Here is a 23950-nt window from a genome sequence, read left to right as displayed (position 1 = left end):
TGGTTCACCTCCCCTTCCAATTTCCCTCAACTCCCTTCTCCTCTCCATCTCCCCTTGTCCTCCATGCTATTTGTTATGCTCCACAAATAAGTGAAACCATATGATAATTGACTCTCTCTGCTTGACTTATTTCACTCAGCATAATCTCTTCCAGTCCCGTCCATGTTGCTACAAAACTTGGGGATTCATCCTTTCTTTCTTTTTTTTTTTTTTTTACACCTTTATAAACATATATTTTTATCCACAGGGGTACAGGTCTGCGAATCGCCAGGTTTACACACTTCACAACACTCACCATAGCATATACCCTCCCCAATATCCATAACCCCACCCCCTCTCCCAAACCCCCTCCCCCCATCAACCCTCAGTTTGTTTTGTGAGATTAAGAGTCACTTATGGTTTGTCTCCCTCCCAATCCCATCTTGTTTCATTTACTCTTCTCCTACCCCCTCGACCCCCCCATGTTGCATCTCCTCTCCCTCATATCAGGGAGATCATATGATAGTTGTCTTTCTCCGATTGACTTATTTCGCTAAGCATGATACCCTCTAGTTCCATCCACGTCGTCGCAAATGGCAAGATTTCATTTCTTTTGATGGCTGCATAGTATTCCATTGTGTATATATACCACTTCTTCTTTATCCATTCGTCTGTAGATGGACATCTAGGTTCTTTCCATAGTTTGGCTATTGTAGACATTGCTGCTATAAACATTCGGGTGCACGTGCCCCTTCGGATCCCTACGTTTGTATCTTTAGGGTAAATACCCAGCAGTGCAATTGCAGGGTCATAGGGTAGTTCTATTTTCAACATTTTGAGGAACCTCCATGCTGTTTTCCAGAGTGGTTGCACCAGCTTGCATTCCCACCAACAGTGTAGGAGGGTTCCCCTTTCTCCGCATCCTCGCCAGCATCTGTCATTTCCTGACTTGTTAATTTTAGCCATTCTGACCGGTGTGAGGTGATATCTCATGGTGGTTTTGATTTGTATTTCCCTGATGCCGAGATATGTGGAGCACTTTTTCATGTGTCTGTTGGCCATCTGGATGTCTTCTTCGCAGAAATGTCTGTTCATGTCCTCTGCCCATTTCTTGATTGGATTATTTGTTCTTTGGGTGTTGAGTTTGCTAAGTTCTTTATAGATTTTGGACACTAGCCCTTTATCTGATATGTCATTTGCAAATATCTTCTCCCATTCTGTCAGTTGTCTTTTGGTTTTGTTCACTGTTTCCTTTGCTGTGCAAAAGCTTTTGATCTTGATAAAATCCCAAAAGTTCATTTTTGCCCTTGCTTCCCTTGTCTTTGGTGATGTTCCTAGGAAGATGTTGCTGCGGCTGACGTCGAAGGGGTTGCTGCCTGTGTTCTCCTCAAGGATTTTGATGGATTCCTTTCTCACATTGAGATCCTTCATCCATTTTGAGTCTATTTTCGTGTGTGGTGTAAGGAAATGATCCAATTTCATTTTTCTGCATGTGGCTGTCCAATTTTCCCAACACCATTTATTGAAGAGGCTGTCTTTGTTCCATTGGACATTCTTTCCTGCTTTGTTGAAGATTAGTTGGCCATAGAGTTGAGGGTCCATTTCTGGGCTCTCTATTCTGTTCCATTGATCTATGTGTCTGTTTTGTGCCAGTACCATGCTGTCTTGATGATGACAGCTTTGTAATAGAGCTTGAAGTCCGGAATTGTGATGCCACCAACTTTGGCTTTCTTTTTCAATATTCCTTTGGCTATTCGAGGTCTTTTCTGGTTCCATATAAATTTTAGGATTATTTGTTCCATTTCTTTGAAAAAAATGGATGGTACTTTGATAGGAATTGCATTAAATGTGTAGATTGCTTTAGGTAGCATAGACATTTTCACAATATTTATTCTTCCAATCCAGGAGCATGGAACATTTTTCCATTTCTTTGTGTCTTCCTCAATTTCTTTCATGAGTACTTTATAGTTTTCTGAGTATAGATTCTTAGTCTCTTTGGTTAGGTTTATTCCTAGGTATCTTATAGTTTTGGGTGCAGTTGTAAATGGGATGGACTCCTTAATTTCTCTTTCTTCTGTCTTGTTGGTGTAGAGAAATGCAACTGATTTCTGTGCATTGATTTTATATCCTGACACTTTACTGAATTCCTGTACAAGTTCTAGCAGTTTTGGAGTGGAGTCTTTTGGGTTTTCCACATAGAGTATCATATCATCTGCGAAGAGTGATAGTTTGACTTCTTCTTTGCCGATTTGGATGCCTTTAATTTCCTTTTGTTGTCTGATTGCTGAGGCTAGGACTTCTAGTACTATGTTGAATAGCAGTGGTGATAACGGACATCCCTGCCGTGTTTCTGACCTTAGCGGAAAAGCTTTCAGTTTTTCTCCATTGAGAATGATATTTGCGGTGGGTTTTTCATAGATGGCTTTGATAATATTGAGATATGTACCCTCTATCCCTACACTTTGAAGAGTTTTGATCAGGAAGGGATGCTGAACTTTGTCAAATGCTTTTTCAGCATCTATGGAGAGTATCATATGGTTCTTGTTCTTTCTTTTATTAATGTGTTGTATCACATTGATTGATTTGCGGATGTTGAACCAACCTTGCAGCCCTGGAATAAATCCCACTTGGTCGTGGTGAATAATCCTTTTAATGTACTGTTGAATCCTATTGGCTAGTATTTTGGCGAGAATTTTTGCATCTGTGTTCATCAAGGATATTGGTCTGTAGTTCTCTTTATTGTTGGGATCCTTGTCTGGTTTTGGGATCAAGGTGATGCTGGCCTCATAAAATGAGTTTGGAAGTTTTCCTTCTATTTCTATTTTTTGGAACAGTTTCAGGAGAATAGGAATTAGTTCTTCTTTAAATGTTTGGTAGAATTCCCCCGGGAAGCCGTCTGGCCCTGGGCTTTTGTTTGTTTGGAGATTTTTGATGACTGTTTCAATCTCCTTACTGGTTATGGGTCTGTTCAGGCTTTCTATTTCTTCCTGGTTCAGTTGTGGTAGTTTATATGTCTCTAGGAATGCATCCATTTCTTCCAGATTGTCCAATTTGTTGGCGGAGAGTTGCTCATAGTATGTTCTTATAATTGTCTGTATTTCTTTGGTGTTCGTTGTGATCTCTCCTCTTTCATTCATGATTTTATTTATTTGGGTCCTCTCTCTTTTCTTTTTGATAAGTCTGGCCAGGGGTTTATCAATCTTATTAATTCTTTCAAAGAACCAGCTCCTAATTTCATTGATTTGTTCTATTGTTTTTTTGGTTTCTATTTCATTGATTTCTGCTCTGATCTTTATGATTTCTCTTCTCCTTCTGGGTTTAGGCTTTCTTTCTTGTTCTTTCTCCAGCTCCTTTAGGTGTAGGGTTAGGTTGTGTACCTGAGACCTTTCTTGTTTCTTGAGAAAGGCTTGTACCGCTATATATTTTCCTCTCAGGACTGCCTTTGTTGTGTCCCACAGATTCTGAACTGTTGTGTTTTCATTATCATTTGTTTCCATAAATTTTTTCAATTCTTCTTTGATTTCCTGGTTGACCCATTCATTCTTTAGAAGGATGCTATTTAGTCTCCATGTATTTGGGTTCTTTCCAAATTTCCTCTTGTTATTGAGTTCTAGCTTAGAGCATTGTGGTCTGAAAATAGTGCAGGGAAGGATCCCAATCTTTTGATACCGGTTGAGACTTGATTTAGGACCAAGAATGTGATCTATTCTGGAGAATGTTCCATGTGCACTAGAGAAGAATGTGTATTCTGTTGCTTTGGGATGAAATGTTCTGAATAAATCTGTGATGTCCATCTGGTCCAGTGTGTCATTTAAGGCCTTTATTTCCTTGTTGATCTTTTGCTTGGATGATCTGTCCATTTCAGTGAGGGGAGTTTAAAATTCCCTACTATTATTGTATTCTTGTCGATGTGTTTCTTTGATTTTGTTATTAATTGGTTTATATAGTTGGCTGCTCCCACGTTAGGGGCATTGATATTTAAAATTGTTAGATCTTCTTGTTGGACAGATCCTTTGAGTATGATATAGTGTCCTTCCTCATCTCTTATTATAATCTTTGGCTTAAAATCTAATTGATCTGATATAAGGATTGCCACTCCTGCTTTCTTCTGATGTCCATTAGCATGGTAAATTCTTTTCCACCCCCTCACTTTAAACCTGGAGGTGTCTTCGGGTTTAAGATGAGTTTCTTGTAGGCAACATATAGATGGGTTTTGTTTTTTTAATCCATTCTGATACGCGGTGTCTTTTGATTGGGGCATTTAGCCCATTAACATTCAGGGTAAGTATTGAGAGATATGAATTTAGTGCCATTGTATTGCCTGTAAGGTGACTGTTATTTTATATTGTCTCTGTTTCTTTCTGATCTACTACTTTTAGGGTCTCTCTTTGCTTAGAGGACCCCTTTCAATATTTCCTGTAGAGCTGGTTTGGTATTTGCAAATTCTTTCAGTTTTTGTTTGTCCTGGAAGCTTTTAATCTCTCCTTCTATTTTCAATGATAGCCTAGCTGGATATAGTATTCTTGGCTGCATGTTTTTCTCATTTAGTACTCTGAATATATCATGCCAGCTCTTTCTGGCCTGCCAGGTCTCTGTGGATAAGTCTGCTGCCAATCTAATATTTTTACCATTGTATGTTACAGACTTCTTTTCCCGGGCTGCTTTCAGGATCTTTTCTTTGTCACTAAGACTTGTCAATTTTACTATTAGGTGACGGGGTGTGGACCTATTCTTATTGATTTTGAGGGGGGTTCTCTGAACCTCCTGGATTTTGATGCTTGTTCCCTTTGCCATATTGGGGAAATTCTCTCCAATAATTCTCTCCAATATACCTTCTGCTCCCCTCTCTGTTTCCTCTTCTTCTGGAATCCCAATTATTCTAATGTTGTTTCGTCTTATGGTGTCACTTATCTCTCGAATTCTCCCCTCGTGGTCCAGTAGCTGTTTGTCCCTCTTTTGCTCAGCTTCTTTATTCTCTGTCATTTGGTCTTCTATATCGCTAATTCTTTCTTCTGCCTCATTTATCCTAGCAGTGAGAGCCTCCATTTTTTATTGCACCTCATTAATAGCTTTTTTGATTTCAACTTGGTTAGATTTTAGTTCTTTTATTTCTCCCGAAAGGGTTTTTATATCTCCCGAGAGGGTTGCTTTAATATCTTCCATGCCTTTTTCAAGCCCGGCTAGAACCTTGAGAATCATCATTCTGAACTCTATATCTGACATATTACCAATGTCTGTATTGATTAGGTCCCTAGCCTTTGGTATTGCCTCTTGTTCTTTTTTTTGTTGTGAATTTTTCCGCCTTGTCATTTTGTCCAGATAAGTGTTTATGAAGGAGCAAGTAAAATACTAAAAGTGTGGCAACAACCCCAGGAAAATATGCTTTAGCCAAATCAGAAGAGATCCTGAATTGTGAGGGGGGAGAAAGGGGATAAAAAGGGGTTCAGAAAGAAAGAAAAAAAAACTATTTAAAAAAAGAAAGCCGATAAAGAAAAAATATAAAAAGAGGAAAAAAATATATATATATTAGATAAAGTATTTTAAAAACGTTAAAAAAAAGAAAACGGTAAATGTTAAAAAAAATTTAGCAGAAGAAGAGAAAAAGAAAAAAAAATTGAAAAAGAAAAAAAAGTAAATTAACTGCAAGGCTAAAAAATCATGGGGAGAAAGCCATGAGTTCCGTGCTTTGCTTTCTTCTCCTCTGGAATTCCGCCGTTCTCCTTGGTAGGTGAACTTGGTCCTGGCTGGGTTTCCCATAGATCTTTGGGGGAGGGGCCCGTTGTAGTGATTCTCCAGCGTCTTTTCCCGAGGCGGAGTTGCACCGCCCTTACCCGGGGCCGCGCTGAGTCATCCGCTCGGGTTCGCTTTCGGGAGCTTTTGTTCCCTGAGCGCTTTCCGTAGAGTCCGGAGGACGGGAATAAAGATGGCGGCCTCCCGGTCTCCAGCCCGGAGGAGCCGAGAGCCCGGGGCCCCACTCCTCAGTGCACCCTCAGAGAACAGCTACAAATGACTCCCGTCACCCTGGCCTCCGGCCGCGCTCCGAGCTGACCGAGCCTGCGACCGATTCAAGGCAACCCTGAGCTGAGAGTCACTCCTCGGCTCTGTCTCTGCAGCCGGCTTCCCCGTTCTAATATCGGTAAGCTCTGCGACACTGAGACACCCCCGATCCTTCTGCGACCCTGCGGGACCTAAGGCCGCACTTACCCTGCCTGGGCTTCACCCCAGTTAAGCCTCTGGAGCGATGTCCCTCAGCGGAACAGACTTTTAAAAGTCCTGATTTTGCTCCGTTGCTCTGCCGCTCGCTGGGAGCCGGCCCCTCCCCCGCGGTCTATCTTCCCGTCGCTTTGGATTCACTTCTCCGCCAGTCCTACCTTGCAGAAAGTGGTTGATTTTCTGTTTCTGGAATTGCTGTTCTTCTTCTCTTCAATCTCCCGTTGGATTTGTAGGTGTTTGCAATCTTTAGATAAGCTATTTAGCTGATCTCCCGCTACCCGAAGTAGTCTCAGCCTGCTACTTCTCCGCCATCTTGACTCCTCCTTGTTGAGAGTTTTTGTCATGAATTCACATTAACTATTTCCAAGTCCTTTTCCTGCAACTGCTGAGATAATTTGAGATGATTTGCATTTTCCATTCTGTTAATGTGATATCTCACATTGAGTGATTTGCATTTCTTGACTCATCTTTGTATCTCAGGGATGCATCCCATTTCAGCATGGTAGGAAATTTTTTGAAGGTTCTGTTAAATTCAGTTACCTAGTATTTAGCTGAGAATTTATGCACACATATTCAAGGGCTATTGGTGTTTTCTTGTGATGTCCTTATCTGAATTGGTATTATAAGTTTAATAATGCTTGCCTACTAAAGTGAGGTGTGTAATGTTTCCTCATCTTCAGTTCTTTCAAAGGGTTTGAGAAGAGTTGGTATCCTTCTATAAATAGTTTCCCCCAGTTGAAGTTACTATGTTCTGGGTTTTTCTTTGTGGAAAGGTTTTTGATTACCTCTCCAGTCTCCTTGCTCCTGATTGCTATGTTCAGGTTTGTTTGTTTGTTTGTTTGTTTGTTTTTAATTTCTTTATGTTTCTATGATGGTAAGTTGTATATTTTTAGAAATTCAGTTATTTCTTCAAGGTCATCTAACGTTTTGGTGTAGAATTGTTTATAGTAGTCTCTTCTGATTTTTTGAATTTCTGTAGTTTCTATTGTAGTCTTGTCTTTCATTTTAATTTTATTTGTGTCCTTTTTCTTGATTAGTCTGTATAAAGGTCTGTCAAACCTATTTTTCAAAGGGCCAACTTTTAGTTTTCTTACTGTAATTTTCTTTCCTATTATTTTTCATGTGTTTCTGCTCTGATGTAAGTTACTTCCTCCTGCTAACTTGGGCTTAGTTTGTTTTTGTTTCTCTAGTTCCTTCTGGTGTAAAATTAGGTTAACTTGAGATAATACTTCTTTCTTAATGTAAACATTTATTGCCATTAAAATGTTCCCTCTAACTGCTTCTTTTGCTATACCCCATCAGTTTTGCTATGTTTATTTCCACTGTCATTTGTTTCAAGTAATTAAGAATATTTTAAAAATCTTCTTTGATTCATTAGTTATTCAGGTTTGTGTCATGTAATTTCCATGTATTTGTGAATTTCCCTTCTGTTCCTGATTTCTAATTTCATACAATTGTGGTCAGAAAAGAGACTTGATATAATTTCTGTCATACTGTATTTTTAAATTATTTACATGGCATATGCGATCTATCCTACAAAAGGGTTTTGTGTGCTTCAGTCTATAGTATTTTTCAGATCTATTCCCTAACTGATTTTGTATATGGACAAACAGTCTTTTTTTGAGAATGGTGCATGAAAATCCCTAACTATTATCTTGTCACTGCTTAATTTTCTCCTTTTAGTTGTTAGTATGTTTGCTTTACATTGTTAGGTGCTTCTAACTAAATGTTGGCTATATCTGTATTTAAAATTGCCCAACTGAGCCACCCCAGCAACCCCTTAAATTAGAACTTTAAATTATGCACCATCATTAAAATACTAGATTTCCTATTATAGGTGCATTTCATAAATTCATATCTTTTTATGATGTTAATTAGCATGGTTTTATTTCAGATTCAACATTGCCCTGTAGCATTTCATGTAAGGCAGGTCTAGTGGTGATGAACTCCATCTGCTTTTGTTTGGGAAGATCTATGCCATCTTTATTTATAAGGAATAATCTTCCTAGAAGTAGCATTCTTGGTTGACAGTTTATTTCCTTGTTATCATCATTTGGCGGGTAGGCAAGTTCACTTGAATCCTTGATTCCTTGAGTTGTTATCTACACATTTGAATAGGAAATTCCTTCTTATCCTCTTTACAGGTTGGTTTTGTCAGGGAAAGACCTCTCCCAGGCAGCTCAGCTAAGGCAACTGAACAGGTCAGCTGTTGGCACTGTTGGGGCAGTGGGATTTCTCATTGAGATGTTAGTTGGGCACTGAACATGCTCTGAGAGATTGATGGGAATGTATATTGGTATAACACTGGAAAACATTATGAGATCATACAGTACTTGATTTTCTGTTACTTTTTTCACTTAACCCTCATGCTCTCCAGGTCCATCATCTTCATCAGAAATGTAGGATTTTTTTCCTTTTTTTTTTTTTGATAATCAGTATTCCATTGCATCTATGTCTGTGTAATTAATATATGCAAACACTGTATTTATATTTCTATATATCTATCTTATTTGTGTATCAATTTAATCTGTCACATTTTTTTTAAAGATTTTATTTATTTATTTGAAACAGAGAGAAAGAGATCACAAGTATGCAGAGAGGCAGGCATAGAGAGAGAGAGGAGAAAGCAGGCTCCCCGCTGAGCAGAGAGCCCGATGCGGGCCTCGATCCCAGGACCCTGAGATCATGACCTGAGCCGAAGGCAGAGGCTTAACCCACTGAGCCACCCAGGCGCCCTGTCACATTTTCTTTATCCATTATTCTCTTCATAGACACGGTTTGTTTCTGCTTCATGGCTGCTGTAAATAGTGCTGCAAAGAACATGGAAGGGGGGGTGCACACATTTCTTTGACACAGCAATTTGCTTTCTTTCAAATAGAAACCCAGAACTGGAACTGCTGTATTATATGATAGTTCTGTCTTTAATTTTATGAGAAACTTCCATTTTGGTTTTGTTTTCAGTTTCCCTAATGACTAATGATATTGAACACCTTTTCATGTTGTTTTCGGCCATTTGTGTGTCTTCTTTGGAAAAAGAAATGATTACTGAGGTCCTTTTTTTTCTTTTTTTTTAAGATTTTATTTATTTATTTGAGAGAGAACAAGCAAAGGGGAGTGGCAGACAGAGGGGGAGAAGCAGGGAACCTGATGCAAGGCTAGATCCCAGGACCCTGGCATTATGACCTGAGCTGAAGGCAGACACTTGATTGACTTGATCAACCCAGGCTTCCCCTTTAGCTGTTTTTAACTAGCTTTTATTTTGGCTGTTTGTTTGTTTGTTTGTTTGTTTGTTTCCTGTTGAGTATGTGTACTCAGACATCGGGAGTTATTTCTTATCAGATAGGTGGTTTGCAAATATTTACTTCCATCCTGTTGGATGCATTTCATTTTGTTGAAATGAACTATGAATAAATTTCTTGTATTTTCTTTCCTGTGTAAAAAAACTTCTATAATGCAGTCCGATTTGCTTATTTATTTTTTGGTATCATAGCCAAAAAGTTGTTGTCAGGACCAGTGTCAAAGGGTTTTTTCCCTTATGTTTATAGCTTCAAGTCTCATGTTTGAGTATGTAATTGATTTCAATTTAATGTTTTGAATGGTCTAAAATAGGAGTACAATTTTGTAATCTTCATAATTACTATCAGGGCATTGTAACTGAAAGACAAAATTGGGAAATTAATTAGCCAGAGTTATGTTAATGTGAATACCTGTTGATGAATAGAAAATTAGACAAATATTTTTCTGTTTTTTTGATATCCAATGTGTTGTGACTCTTAAGGTGAAAGTATGTTTTATTTGTGGAAATAGTGAATTTTATTATTTTCTAGTAATATTCACCTACTTTTAGCTCTATTTTGATTTCCATAGGACTTACCTTCCAAATTATATTACTGTTTTAAATATGGCAAATAGAGTATTTTATGCAGCTAAAATCCTGAGTCATTAATACAGTGCTTTTTTCTATAAGTTAATATAATATTGCTTCTAACAGGGCAAAAAAGAACTTCAGGTGACCCTTTTCCAAGCATTGGTGCTGTTGATGTTTAACGAAGGAGATCAGTTCAGCTTAGAAGAAATTAAGGTGGCTACTGGACTAGGTAAGTATTGGTTGTAATTGTTTAAATCTGTGATTTTAAAAAGTTCTAAACATTTTTTTTCTCCTTCAGAGGATAGAGAACTAAGAAGGACTCTACAGTCATTAGCTTGTGGCAGAGCTAGAGTTCTCATCAAAAATCCTAAAGGCAAAGATGTGGAAGATGGTGACAAATTCTTTTGTAATGAGGATTTCAAACACAAACTCTTCAAGATAAAAATCAATCAAATCCAGATGAAAGAAACGGTATTTTTTCCCTCTTTATCTTAATGTTTCTATTTAATTTTGTTACTATAAGTCTTTTTACTTTTGGATCAGCAATAATTGGAACAGTGCATTTTTTTACTCTGATAAAAAACACATTAAGTTTGGCATCATGACCATTTTGAAGTTGATAGTTGGGGAGTGTTAAGTATATCTACCTGTGGTGCAGTGGATGTCCAGAACTTTTTCATTTTAAAAAACAAACAAAAAAAAACATATTTCACAATATGTCTCTATGCTTCTTACCCCCAGATCTGGTAAACAACAGTTTTACCTTTTTTTTTCCTATGAATATGACTAATTTTTGGTAGCTTTTATAAGTAGAACCTATACAGTATTTTTTCTTTTAGTGACTGGCCTAATTCACTTAGTATAATGTCCTAACATTTTATACATGGGATACAATGTAACAGGATTTCTTTCCATTACAGCAAATAAATGACTAGGTCATATTTGTTTATCCTTTCATCCATATTTGGTCATTTGGCTATGAAAACTGATGCTATAAATATGGGTGTACAAGGGTGTTCAAGTATCTCTTTGAGACTCTTCCTTCAGTTATTTGGACATATGCTGAGGTGTGCTAGATCATACAGAATTTTTATTTTAATTTATTTTGAGCTACCACTATGCTATTTTCCATAGGAGTTGCACCATTTTATAGAGCACCATCATTGCAAAAGTGTTCTGGTTTCATTTTTATTTTATTTTATTATTTTATTTTATTTTATTTTATTATTTCATTTATTATTTTATTTTATATTTTATTTTATTTTATATTTTCAGTGTTCCAAGAGTCATTGTTTATGCACCACACCCAAATGCCTCATGCAAAACGTGCCTCCTTAGTACCCAGCACCAGGCTCGCCTAAACTGCCAACTCCATCCTCTCCAAAACCCTCATTTTGTTTCTCAGAGTCCACAGTCTCTCATGGTTCATCTCCCCCTCTAATTTACCCCATTTTAGTTCTCTTTTCTTTCTCCTAATGTCCTCCATGTTTTTCCTTATGCTCCACGAGTAAGTGAAACCATATGATTAATTCTTTCTCCTTGACTTACTTCATTCATAATCATCTCGTCTAATCCTGTCCATGCAGATGCCAAAGTTGGGTATTCATCCTTTCTGATGCAGGCATAATATTCCATTATATATCTTCTTTATCTTTTCATCCTTCGAAGAGCACCTTGGCTCTTTTCACAGTTTGATAACTGCTGTGAACATTGGTGTACATATGGCCTTCTTTTCACTACAACTGTATCTTTGGGGTAAATACCTAGTAGTGCAATTGCAAGGTCATAGGGTAACTCTATTTTTTTTTTTAAGGAACCTCACCACTGTTTTCCAAAGTGTCTGCACCAACTTACATTCCCACCAACAGTGTAAGAGCATTCCCCTTTCTCCACCTCCTGTCTTGTCTCTTTCTTGTCTTTTTTAAAAATTAATTTAATTTTTTTCAGTGTCCCAGAATTCATTGCTTATGCACCACATCCAGTGCTCCATGCAATACGTGCCCTCCATAATACCCACCACAAGGATAGACTATTCTTTGCTGCATGTTCTTTTCACTTAGTGCCCTGAATACATCTTACCAGCCCTTTCTGACTTGCCAGATTTCTGCGGACAGGTCTGATGTTATTGTGATGGGCCTTCTTCTGTACATAGGGAGCTCTTCCCCCAGCTGCTTTCAAGAGTTCCTGTCTAAAATTATGATTCGTCAGTTTCACAATCCTGTGTCTTGAGGTCTTTCTAGATTCTATAATCTTGGGGGCAGATCTTTCTGCCTCTAGGTCACAGACAAGGTTCCATTCCCCAGACTGGGAAAATTTTCATGGAGAATTTGTTCAACTATATCCTCTAGTCTTCTTTCTTTCTCCTCCCCCTCAGGGATTCCAGTAATTCTGACGTTGGAATGTTTCATGCGTTGTTTATTTCCCTAATTCTGTGTTTGGCTTCTAAGCTGTTTGCTCCAGGTCTCCTCCTGATTCTTTTTCTCTATTGGTTTGTCCTCTAAATCACCAACTTTATCTTCTGCCTCAATTACCCTAGCTGTTAGAAAATTTAGATTAGATTGGAACTCATTATAGCATTTTTAACTTCTTCCCAGGTGGCTTTCACTTCTGCCCTAATTGATTCCATGTTGTCATTAATGTTTTCTCCAACCTAGCCAGTTCCTGGGTAATTGTTAGCCTGAATTCCCTTTCCAACATACTATTATGTCCATATCCAATAGCTGATGGAGAGGGCACAGTCTCTGAGTTTTTCTTCTGTTGGGCATTCCTCCTCCTAGTCATTTTTGTGAGAGGTGTCTGAGGGGATGCGTAGCTGAATGTATCAACTGTAATCCAGGCAAGGTGCACCCTGGAACCCATCTGAGCACTTGGGGGTCCCCATCAAAAAGAAAGAAAAACTAAAAAGAGAGAAAGAGGAAGAAAAGAAATAAAAGAGAAGACCCATCTAATGGTAAGATTTATAAGGTGCTCCTTTCAGCCAGACAAAAAGACCGACAAAAGTAAATGAGAAGAAAAGGATAACCCAGCCAAAATGAACCATAAGTGTAAGATTTATATAATACCAGAACAAAAACAAATACACAAAAACACTGACAGAAGAAAAGGTTTGGAGAGTGGTGATAAATCCTCAGTGTTATTTTGATTCTTGCTGGGTGTTTTGATTCTTCCTGGGTGTATCTTGATGTCTTTGTTAAAGGACTCAACTTTCCCAAGATAAAGGGGGATTAAAACTGGTGTATATATAGTAGTAGTATTGATTGGGAAAAGAGGATTACCTTGGAGCTTATCTCTATATGTATATTAAAAAAGTCAAGCAGAGAGAGTCAATTATCATATGGTTTCACTTATTTGTGGAGCATAACAAATAGCATGGAGGACAAGGGGAGATGGAGAGGAGAAGGGAGTTGAGGGAAATTGGAAGGGGAGGTGAACCATGAGAGACTATGGACTCTGAAAAACGATCTGAGAATTTTGAAGGGGTGGGGGGTGGGAGGTTGGGGGCACCAGGTGGTGGGTATTGTAGAGGGCACAGATTGCATGGAGCACTGGGTGTGGTGCAAAAATAATGAATACTGTTATGCTGAAAAAAATAAAAAAAATTAAAAAAAACAGAAAAGCAAAAGAAAAACACAGGTTATATGTATGGGAAAAGTTCAATTTAAAAGGCTATTATGGAATTTGTTGTATTGAACCTCTCATTGTGATGGTATTTGGTTAAAAAGAATTTAAAAAATTTAAAAAGAACAAGACTTTCATGGCTGCCTTTGTGGGGCTGCTGTCTGGGTAGGTCCAAACCACTGGAGAGATCCCAACCAGCAATAGGGCACTTAGACTTTCATGCCTGCCCGGGCTGGGAGAGTTCATACTCTTGGCTGGGTCCCAGAGACCACCAGCTAGCACCCACATGGACCTCTCTCAGGGGAGCGTGTGGAGCACAGTCCCGCAGAGCTCATGCAGATTGCAAAAGGCTGTGGTTTTAGAGGACCCAGACTCTCTTAGGCATGCCAGAAGCTAGGGTCCAAGGCCTGGAGACTTCACCTCACTCTCTCTGGCATGGGTGGTCACTGGCAGTGGCTGTCTTGTGTCCATGGGCTTAAGCCTGTGCCTATGACCACCCAACAAGCCTGTACCCATGACCACCCGATTCCATCAGTTGCCCCTTAACACCTTTTGCTCCTTTCAGCCAAACTACAGGTTAATGCTGGTCCCCAACCACAGGGCACTCTCGAATTAAGGTATTACTTTCCAATGGTATCTTCTGGTGGCTCCCTCCCCGTTCTGGTTATCCTGTTTATCAGTCTGATCATTCAAACTCTGCTGCTTTACTTCAGCACTGGTGTCTTCTGCCCCCATAAAGATCCAGAAGTATATAATCCTACATCTCAGGGTGGTTTCATGTGTGTTCAGAGTGTTCTGGTAGGTAATCAGCTCACTTTAGGGGACCAGTTGAAACAGTGTCTCCTACTTCTCTGCCATCTTAGCCCCAACCTCTTTCATTCTTTGTGACTAGTTACCTGAAACTTTTTTTTTATTAATTTTTGGAATTTTAGTTCTAGTTAACATATAGCATAGTAATAGTTTCAGGTGTGCAATATATTAATTCAGTATTAATTTCCATGCAATATTGATTTCCATACATTTCCATACAACATACTGTGCTCATCCCAGCAAGTGTGCTCTTAAATGCCGTCACCCAGTTTATTCATCCCCGCAAACCTCCCTCTAGTAAACATTAGTTTATTCTTTATAGAGTCTATACCTTCATTTATCTCACTCTCTTTTTTTTCCTTTCGCTTTTTTGTTTTGTGTCTTACATTCCACAAATGAGTGAAATCTAGTATTTGTCTAGTTCCATAAATGTTGCAAATGGCAAGATTTTCTTTCTTTCTTTTTTTTTGGGGGGGGGGTGCTAAATAATGTGTGTGTGTATGTGTGTGTGATATCTTCTCTATCCATTCATATCCATAGATACTTGGGTGGCTTTGGTTACTGCACGTAATGTTTCAAAAGGCATAGGGATGCATGTATCCCTTTGAATTATTGTTTTTATATTTTGAGGTAAATACTAAATACTGAATTGCAGGGTATTTCAACTGTGAACTTTTTAAGGGGTCTCCATACTGTTTGAGGAGGCTCCATACTGTTTTCCATACTGGTTACACCAGTTTACATTCCCATCAGCAGTGTAAGAGTGTTTCCTTTTCCCCACATCTTTGCAACACCTGTTGTTTCTTGTGCTCTTCATTTTAGCCATTCTGACAGGTGCGAGGTGATATTTCATTATAGTTTCAATAATGCATTTCCCTGATGATGAGTGATGTTGAGCATGTTTTCATATGTCTGGAGGCCATCTGTATGTCTTCTTCAGTAGTGTCTGTTTGTGTCTTCTGCCCATTTAATGGCTGGATTTTTTGTTTTCCAGGTGTTGAGTTCTATCAGTTCTTTATATATTGTGGATACTAACCTTTATATATTGTGGATACTAACCTAATATTGTGGATACTAACCTTATATTGTGGATACTTACCTTGATACTAAATAGGTTGTTGTTCCCTAATCAATAGGTGTCTTTTGGTTTTATTGATCGTTTCCTTGACTGTGCCGAAGGCTTTTAAAACACACTTTTGATAAAGTGTCAATAGTTTACTTTTTGGTTTTGTTTCCTTTAATCAGGAGAGATATCTGGAAGCCCTGTGCTATCTTATAGGATATTTATGGTTTCAGATTTCACATTTAGGTATTTAATTTAATTTAAATTTAATTTAGTATTTAATTTAATTTAAATTTAATTTAGAATTTAATTTAATTATTTTTTTAAGATTTTTATTTATTTATTTGACAGAGAGATCACAAGTAGGCAGAGAGGCAGGCAGAGAGAGAGGAGGAAGCAGGCTCCCCGCCGAGCAGAGAGCCCGATGCGGGGCTCAATCCCAGGACTCTGAGATCATGACCTGAGCCGAAGGCAGCGGCTTAACCCACTGAGCCACCCAGGCGCCCCAGAATTTAATTTAATTTTAAAATTTTAAAATTTTTGCATGTGTATTGTTTTTATGAACAGTGCATTATCTTTATGAACAGTGATTCAGTTTAATTCTTCTGCATGTAGCTGGCCAGTTTCCCCAACACATTTGTTGATGAGACATTTTTCCATTGCACATTCTTGCTTCCTTTGTTGTAGAGTAATTGACCATTGTTCATTGTGATTAATTCACCCCTGGCTGTGATTTATTTCTGAGCACTCTGTTCTTTTCTACTCATTCATGTGTCTGTTATTTTTTTATTTTTTTTAATTTATTTTCAGTGTTCCAAAATTCATTTTTTATGCACCACACCCAGTGTTCCATGCAATACATACCCTCCATAATACCCACCACCAGGCTGACCCAACCTCCCATCCAAAACCCTCAGCTTGTTTCTCAGAGTCCATAGTCTTTCATTGTTTATCTCCCCTCCAATTTCCCCATGTTATTCCTTATGCTCCACGAATAAGCGAAACCATATGATAATTGACTCTCTCTGCTTGACTTATTTCACTCAGCAGAATCTCTTCCAAGTCCCGTCCATGTTGCTACAAAAGTTGGATATTCATCCTTTCTGATGGAGGCATAATACGGCATTGTATTTATGAACCACATCTTCCTTATCCATTCATCCATTGAAGGGCATCTTGGTTCTTTCCACAGTTTGGCAACTATGGCCATTGCTGTTATGAATGTTGGGGTACAGATGGAACTTTCTTTTCACTACATCTGTATCTTTGGGATAAATACCCAGTAGTGCAATTGCAGGGTCATAGGGAAGCTCTATTTTTAATTAATTAAGGAATCTCCACACTGTTCTCCAAAGTGGCTGCACAACTTGCATTCCCACCAACAATATAAGAGGGTACCCCTTTCCCACATCCTCTCCAGCACATGTTGTTTATGGTCCTGTTAATTTTGGGCAATCTAACTAGTGTAAGGTGGTATGTCAATGTGGTTTTGATTTGAATCTCCCTGATGGCTAGTGATGATGAACATTTTTTCATGTGTCTGATAGCCATTTGTATGTCTTCTTTGGAGAAGTGTCTGTCCATGTCTGCTGCCCACTTTTGACATGATTAACTGTTTTGTGTGTGTTGAGTTTGAGGAGTTCTTTATAGATCTTGAATATCAGCCCTTTTGTCTATACTGTTATTTGAGAATATCTTCTCCCATTCCGTGGGTTGCCTCTTTGTTTTGTTGACTATTTCCTTTGGTGTGCAGAAACTTTTGATCTTGATGAAGTCCCCAAAGTTCATTTTTGCTTTTGAATCCTTTGCCTTTGGAAACACACCTTGAAAGAAGTTGGTGTGGCCTGTGTCAAAGAGGTAACTGCGAATGTTCTCCTCTAGCTTTCTGATGGATTCCTGCCTCATGTTGAGGTCTTTTTTTCCATTTTCGAGTTTATCTTTGTGTATGGTGTAAAAGAATGGTTGGGTTTCATTCCTCTACACATAGCTGTTCAATTTTCCCAGCAACATTTATTGAAGAGACTCTTTTTTCCACTGGATATTTTTTCTAGCTTTATCAAAGATTAGTTGACCATAAACTTGAGGGTCCATATCTGGGCACCCTACTCTATTCCACTGGTCTATGTGTCTGTTTTTATGCCAGTACCATGATGTCTGTGTGATCACACCTTTGTAGTAAAGCTTGAAATCAGGCAAAGTGATGCCCCCAGTTTTATTTTTGTTTTTCAACATTTCCTTAGCAATCTGGGGTCTCTTCTGGTTCCATACAAATTTTCAGATTATTTGCTCCAGCTCTTCGAAGAATACCGGTGGAATTTTGATTGGAATGGCAGTAAAAGTATAGATTGCTCTAGGCAGTATAGACATTTTAACAATGTTTATTCTTCCTATCCAAGAGCATGGAATGGTCTTCCATCTTTTTGTGTCTTCTTCAGTTTCTTTCATGAGTGTTCTGTATTTCCTCGAGTACAGATCCTTTACCTTTTTGGTTAGGTGTATTTCCAGGTATCTTATGGTTCTTGGTGTTAAAGTAAATGGAATCGGTTCTCTAATTTCCCTTTCTGTATTTTCATTGTTAGTGTATAAGAGGGCAATGGTTTTCTGTACATTGATTTTGTATCCTGCCACATTACTGAATTGTTGTATGAGTTCTAGTAGTTTGGGGGTGGAGTCTTTGGGTTTTCCGTATAAAGTATCATGTCATTTGCGAAGAGAGAGAGTTTGATTTCTTCATTGCCAATTTGAATACCTTTTATTTCTCTTTGTTGTCTGATTGCTGTTGCTACGAATTCTAATACTGTGTTGAACAAGAGTGGTGAGAATGGGCATCCTTGTCGTGTTCCTGATCTCAACGGGAAGGCTGCAAGCTTTTTTCCCATTGAGGGTGATATTTGCTGTGGGTCGTTCATAGATAGATTTTATGAAGTTCAGGAATGTTCCCTCTATCCCTGTACTTTGAAGCATTTTAATCAGGAACGGATGCTGGATTTTGTCAAATGCTTTTTCTGCATCAATTGAGAGGACCATGTGGTTCTTCTCTCTTCTCTTATTGATTTGTTCTATCACATTGATTGATTTGCTAATGTTGAACCATCCTTGTAGCCCAGGGATGAATCCCACCTGGTCATGGTGGATAATCTTTTAATGTGCTGTTGGATCCTGTTTGCTAGGATCTTGTTGAGAATCTTAGCATCCATAGTCATCAGTGATAGTGGTCTGAAATTCTCCTTTCTGGTAGGGTCTTTGTCTGGTTTGGGGATCAGGGTAATGTTGGCTTTATAGAAAGAGTCTGGAAGTTTTCCTTCTGCTTCAATTTTTTGGAACAGCTTCAGGAGAATAGGTGTTATTTCTTCTTTGAAAGTTTGGTAGAACTCCCCAGGGAATCCATCAGGTCCTGGGATCTTGTTTTTTGGGAGGTTTTTGATCACTGCTTCAATCTTGTTACTAGATATCGGTCTATTCAGGTTGTCAATTTCTTCCTGGTTCAATTTGGGGAGTTTATAGTTTTCCAGGAATGCATCCATTTCATCTAGATTGCTTAGCTTATTGGCATATAACTGTTGATAATAACTTCTGATGATTGTTTCTACTCCTTGGTGTTAGTTGTGATCTCTCCCTTTTCATTCATAATTTTATTAATTTGGGCTTTCTATCTTTTCTTTTGGATTAGTGTGGCCAGTGGTGTATTGATCTTATTGATTCTTTCAAAAAACCAGCTTCTAGTTTCATTGATAATGTTCTACTGTATCTCTGGTTTCTACCTCATTGATCTCAGCTCTAATCTTATTTCCCTTCTTATGTGTGGAGTTGGTTTGATTTGTTGTTGATTCTCCAGTTCTTTTAGGTGTAGAGACAGCTGGTGTATTCTGGATTTTTCAATTTTTTTGAGGGAGGCTTGGATGGCTATATATTTCCCCCTTAGGACCACCTTTGCTGTATCCCATAGGTTTTGGAAGGAATTGTCTTCATTCTCATTGGTTTCCATGAATTGTTTCAGTTCTCCTTTGATCTCCTGGTTGATCCAAGCATTCTTAAGCAAGGTGGCCTTTAGCTTCAGAACTTTTCCTTGTGATTGAGCTCCAGTTTCAAAGCATTGTGATCTGAGAATATACAGGGAATAATCTCAGTCTTTTCGTATTGGTTGAGTCCTGATTTGTGACCCAGTATGTGGTCTATTCTGGAGAAGCTTCCATGTGCACTTGAGAAGAATGAGTATTCTGTTGTTTTAGGGTGGAATGTTCTGTATATATCTATGAGGTCCATCTGGTCCAATATGTCATTCATTGCTTTTGTTTCTTTATTGATTATCTGCTTTGATGATCTGTTTATTTCTGAGAGAGGCATGTTAAGATCATCTACTATTAATGTATTCATATCAGTATGACTCTTTTTTTTTTATTCTTATGTAATTGGCTGCTCCCATATTGGGTTGCAGAGATATTTACAATTGTTAGATCATCTTGGTGGGTAGTCCCTTTAAGAATAATGTAGTGTCCTTCTTTATCTCTGACTACAGTCTTTAGTTTAAATCTAATTTGTCTGATATGAGAATCGGTACTCCGGCCTTCTTTTGAGGCCCATTGGCATGAAAGATGCTTCTCCATCCCTTCACTTTCAGTCTGGGTGTATCTTTAGGTTCAAAATTGGTCTCTTGTAGACAACATATGGATGGGTCCTGTCATTTTATCCGATCTGCAACCCTGTGCTGTTTCATGGGCGCATTTAGGCCATTCACATTGCGAGTGATTATTGATAGATACGTTTTTATTGACCTCATGTTACCTTTGAAGTCTTTCTTTCTGTAGATTGTCTCTATATTTCTGTTCAATGCTATTCTTAGTATTTTTCTTCTTTTATAGAAACCCCCTTAATATTTCCTGCAGTGTTGGCTTGGTGGTCGCATAGTCTTTTAAGCCTTGACAGTCCTGGAAGTTCTTTTTCTCTCCATCCATTTTGAATGTCAGCCTTGCTGGATAAACTATTCTTGGCTGCATGTTCTTCTCATTCAGTGCCCTGAATATATCTTGCCAGCCCTTTCTGGCTTGCCAGGTCCCTGTGGACAGGTATGAAGTTATTCTGATGGCCTTTCTGCTATAAGTAGGAGCCTCTTTGTCCTAGTAGCTTTCAAGAGAGTATATATACAATTATGATTCCTCAATTTGACTCTCAGGTGCCTTGATATTTTTCTGGAATCTATCATCTTGGGTGGAGACCGTTCAGCCTCTAGAACATGAACGCTGGTTCCATTCACGAGATTGAGAAAATTTTCATGAAGAACTTGTTCCACTATATCTTCTAGACTTCTTTCTTTCTCCTCCCCTTCAGGGATTCCAATAATTCTGATGTTGGAACGTTTCATGGCAACATTTATTTCCCTGATTCTGTTTTTGTGGCTTCTAAGCTGTTTGTTCCAGGCTTCCTCCTGATCCTTTCTATTTGTTTGTCCTCTATTTTGATCACTATTTCTATCTTCTGTCTCAATTACCCTAGCTTTGAGAGAATTTAGATTAGATTGGAACTCATTGAAAGCATTGTGAACCTCATCCCTGGTAGCTGTCAGCTCTGCCCTAACATTGTGAACATTATCCCTGGTGGCTTTCAGTTCAGCCCTAATCTATTCCATTTGGTCATCCATGGCTTTCTTCAACCTAGCTATTGCCTGGATAATTGTTAGCCTGAATTCTCTTTCTGACATATTGTCTATGTTGATAGCCATTAGCTCTGTTGCAGAAGGCCCATCCTCTGTATTTTTCTTCTGTTGGGCATTCCTCCTCCTAGTCATTTTGGTGAGAGATGACTGGACAGATGTAGTGGATATATTGATTGTGGTGCAGTCAAGGTGCACCCTGGAACACTTCTGAGAAATCAGGGTTCCCCACCCAAACGAGATAAAAAGGAAAAGCAAAAGAAAAAAGAAAAAAAGAGGGAGAGAGAGAGACAGGAAAAAAGGGAAGATAAAAGAAAAGGTTCAGCCCAAATGGACCCCAAGGTAAGATTGGGGTATGATGAAGTATACAAACAAAAACAGACAAACAAAAAGACTGATAAAAGTATATGATTGATATATATATATATATGCAAATAAAGGAATAACCTTGTCAAAAAGAACCCCAAGTGTAAGATTTATATACTATCATGACAAACACAAAAATACAGAATAACTGGCAGAAGAAAAAGATGGGAGAGTGGTTATAAATTCTCAGTGTGGGTGAGGAAGGCTGTTTTTATTCTTCCTGGATGTATCTTGATATCTTTGTTAAAGGTCTCAACTTTCCTAAGATAAAGGGGGATTAAAAATTGGTTTACCTATAGGGGTAGCATCGATTGGGGAAAGGGGATTACCTTGAAGTTTAACTCTATATGAATATTAGTAAATAAAAATTAAAAAGGAATAAACTAGACTAAACTAAACTAAAATTTAGAAAAAAATTTTTTAAAAATAGAAATGCAAAAGAAAAACACAGGAGTATGTATCAAAAAGTTCAGGTTAGAAGGTTAGTATGGAATTTGATGTACTGGACATCTCACTGTGATGGTAAATAGGTTAAAAAATTATCTATATAAAAAAAATGAGGGGCGCCTGGGTGGCTCAGTGGGTTAAGGCCGCTGCCTTCGGCTCGGGTCATGGTCCCAGGGTCCTGGGATCGAGCCCCGCATCGGGCTCTCTGCTCAGCGGGGAGCCGCTTCCTTCTCTCTCTCTCTCTCTGCCTGCCTCTCTGCCTACTTGTGATCTCTGTCTGTAAAATGAATTAATAAAATCTTAAAAAAAAAAAAAAGTCAGGGCAGGGAGCCTGGGTGGCTCAGTCATTGAGTGTCTGCCTTCGGCTCAGGTCATGATCCCAGGGTCCTGGGATCGAGCCCCACGTCAGGCTCTCTGCTCGGCGGGCAGCCTGCTTCTCCCTCTCCCACTCCTCCTGCTTGTGTCTCTTTCCTTGTCATATAAATAATTTTTTTTTTAAAAAAATGAACCAGAAAAGTGGGAATGAGTTAAAAATAAAAGTTGTCCTATGAAGTAGTGGTGGTTGTTCTCTTGTAGTTTTTTTTTTCTTTTTCTTTCCTGGTTGGTTTTCTGGGAGAGGGGCCTGCCACATGGGTTTTCAGTCAGTGATGTTCCCTGAGTTAAGTCCTCCTGCCCCCCTCAAAGGGGTGGGCTCTGAGGAAACCGGTTTTTTTTCAGGCTTTTGTTCTCTGGAGGTTTTTATGTTTGTTCACTTTTTTTTCTTTCTCTCGCCTTGACCACTTTTGATGGTTTTTGTAGGTTTAGAGGAAGGCAAACTGCACCCCGACTTCCCTCTCAGAGAGAAGCCTCAGTCTGGTCCCCTGTGGGTGTTGCAGAGTCCATATAAATTCCCCCTTGGCCGCTGGCAGAGCACATTCCGAGTCATGGTCCTTTTGTTTATCTTCTGATATCAGTCCGACGTTCCCACTCTGCTTTACCTGCCCACTGGCATCTTCTGCCCCTGTAGAGATCCAGACGTGTATAATTCTGATCTCAGGCTGATTTCATGGGTTATCGGAGTTCTTTGGTAGGTAATCAGCTCACTTTAGGGTACAGGTTGAAAAGGCGCCTCTTCCTACTTCCCCGCCATCTTGTCTCTCTAAATGTCCCTTTTGAGATCCACTGTTACCAGTCCTTTGCAGGAGCCTTCTGCTACAACCTCCTTCCTCACTGCCCTATCTACAGCTCTGTCCCTGGGCCTTCAAGTCTGTACATCGCCTACCTTCCAAAATGTGATCAGTTTTCTGCTTATAGAGTGGCACTATTTCTTTGACACCCACCCCCTTTGATTACTTGGGTGTTCACAGTGTTTTGATAATTCTCTAATTGTATTCATGGGGGGACAAATGTTCCATCCCGCTACACCTCCACCAGTTAGACTCCTCCTCCAAGCCCTCCACCCTGGGATTCTTTCCTGAATTTCTCTTTTTGTAGCTTCCTCAGTGGCAGAAATGGGACCAACCTCTGTACTTGGATGGTATATCCTGCAGTTTTCCTAAATTTGTTGACGCCTTCCAGCAAATGTTTTGGTAGAGTCACTTGCATTTTCTTTGGTCTCCTTTTCTTTTTTGTAGTGAGGGAGATGAGAGGGATGGCCTGAGGAGAGGGAGAGCAAGAATCTCAAGCAGGCATCCACACCCAGCTCAGGTCCCAGTGCCTGGCTCCATCTCACAACCCAGAAAATCATGACCTGATGTCTGAGTGCTCCAGTCTCTCACTGTAGCGACTGACCCTCCCAGGCACCCCTCTTTGGGGTTTTTCTATATAGTCTATCAGGTCATGTGCAAATAGTGACAGTCTATCTTCTTCTTGGCCAATATAGCTACTTTGTTTCTTTCATTTGTCTCCTTGCTGTGGTTGGGACTTTCATTACTATGTTGAATAAAGGTGATGAGGATGA

At 39.0% G+C, this 23950-nt stretch overlaps 1 protein-coding gene across 1 annotated transcript in view; it reads left to right on the top strand.

Annotated features, from left to right (window-relative positions):
- The window catches only part of LOC125092635 (cullin-4B-like), a 139865-nt gene that overhangs the window by 103904 nt on the left and 12011 nt on the right, over nt 1-23950 (top strand). The window contains exons 18-19 of the mRNA XM_047717030.1: nt 10184-10289; nt 10359-10531. Coding sequence (XP_047572986.1) covers nt 10184-10289; nt 10359-10531 — 279 coding nt within the window. The remainder of the gene's footprint in view (nt 1-10183; nt 10290-10358; nt 10532-23950) is intronic.

Source organism: Lutra lutra, chromosome Y (assembly GCF_902655055.1).
Source record: "Lutra lutra chromosome Y, mLutLut1.2, whole genome shotgun sequence".
NCBI classification, from domain to species: Eukaryota; Metazoa; Chordata; class Mammalia; order Carnivora; family Mustelidae; genus Lutra; species Lutra lutra.
The sequence above is the reverse complement of the archived record's forward strand: the minus strand, read 5'-3'. Positions and strand labels throughout refer to the sequence as shown.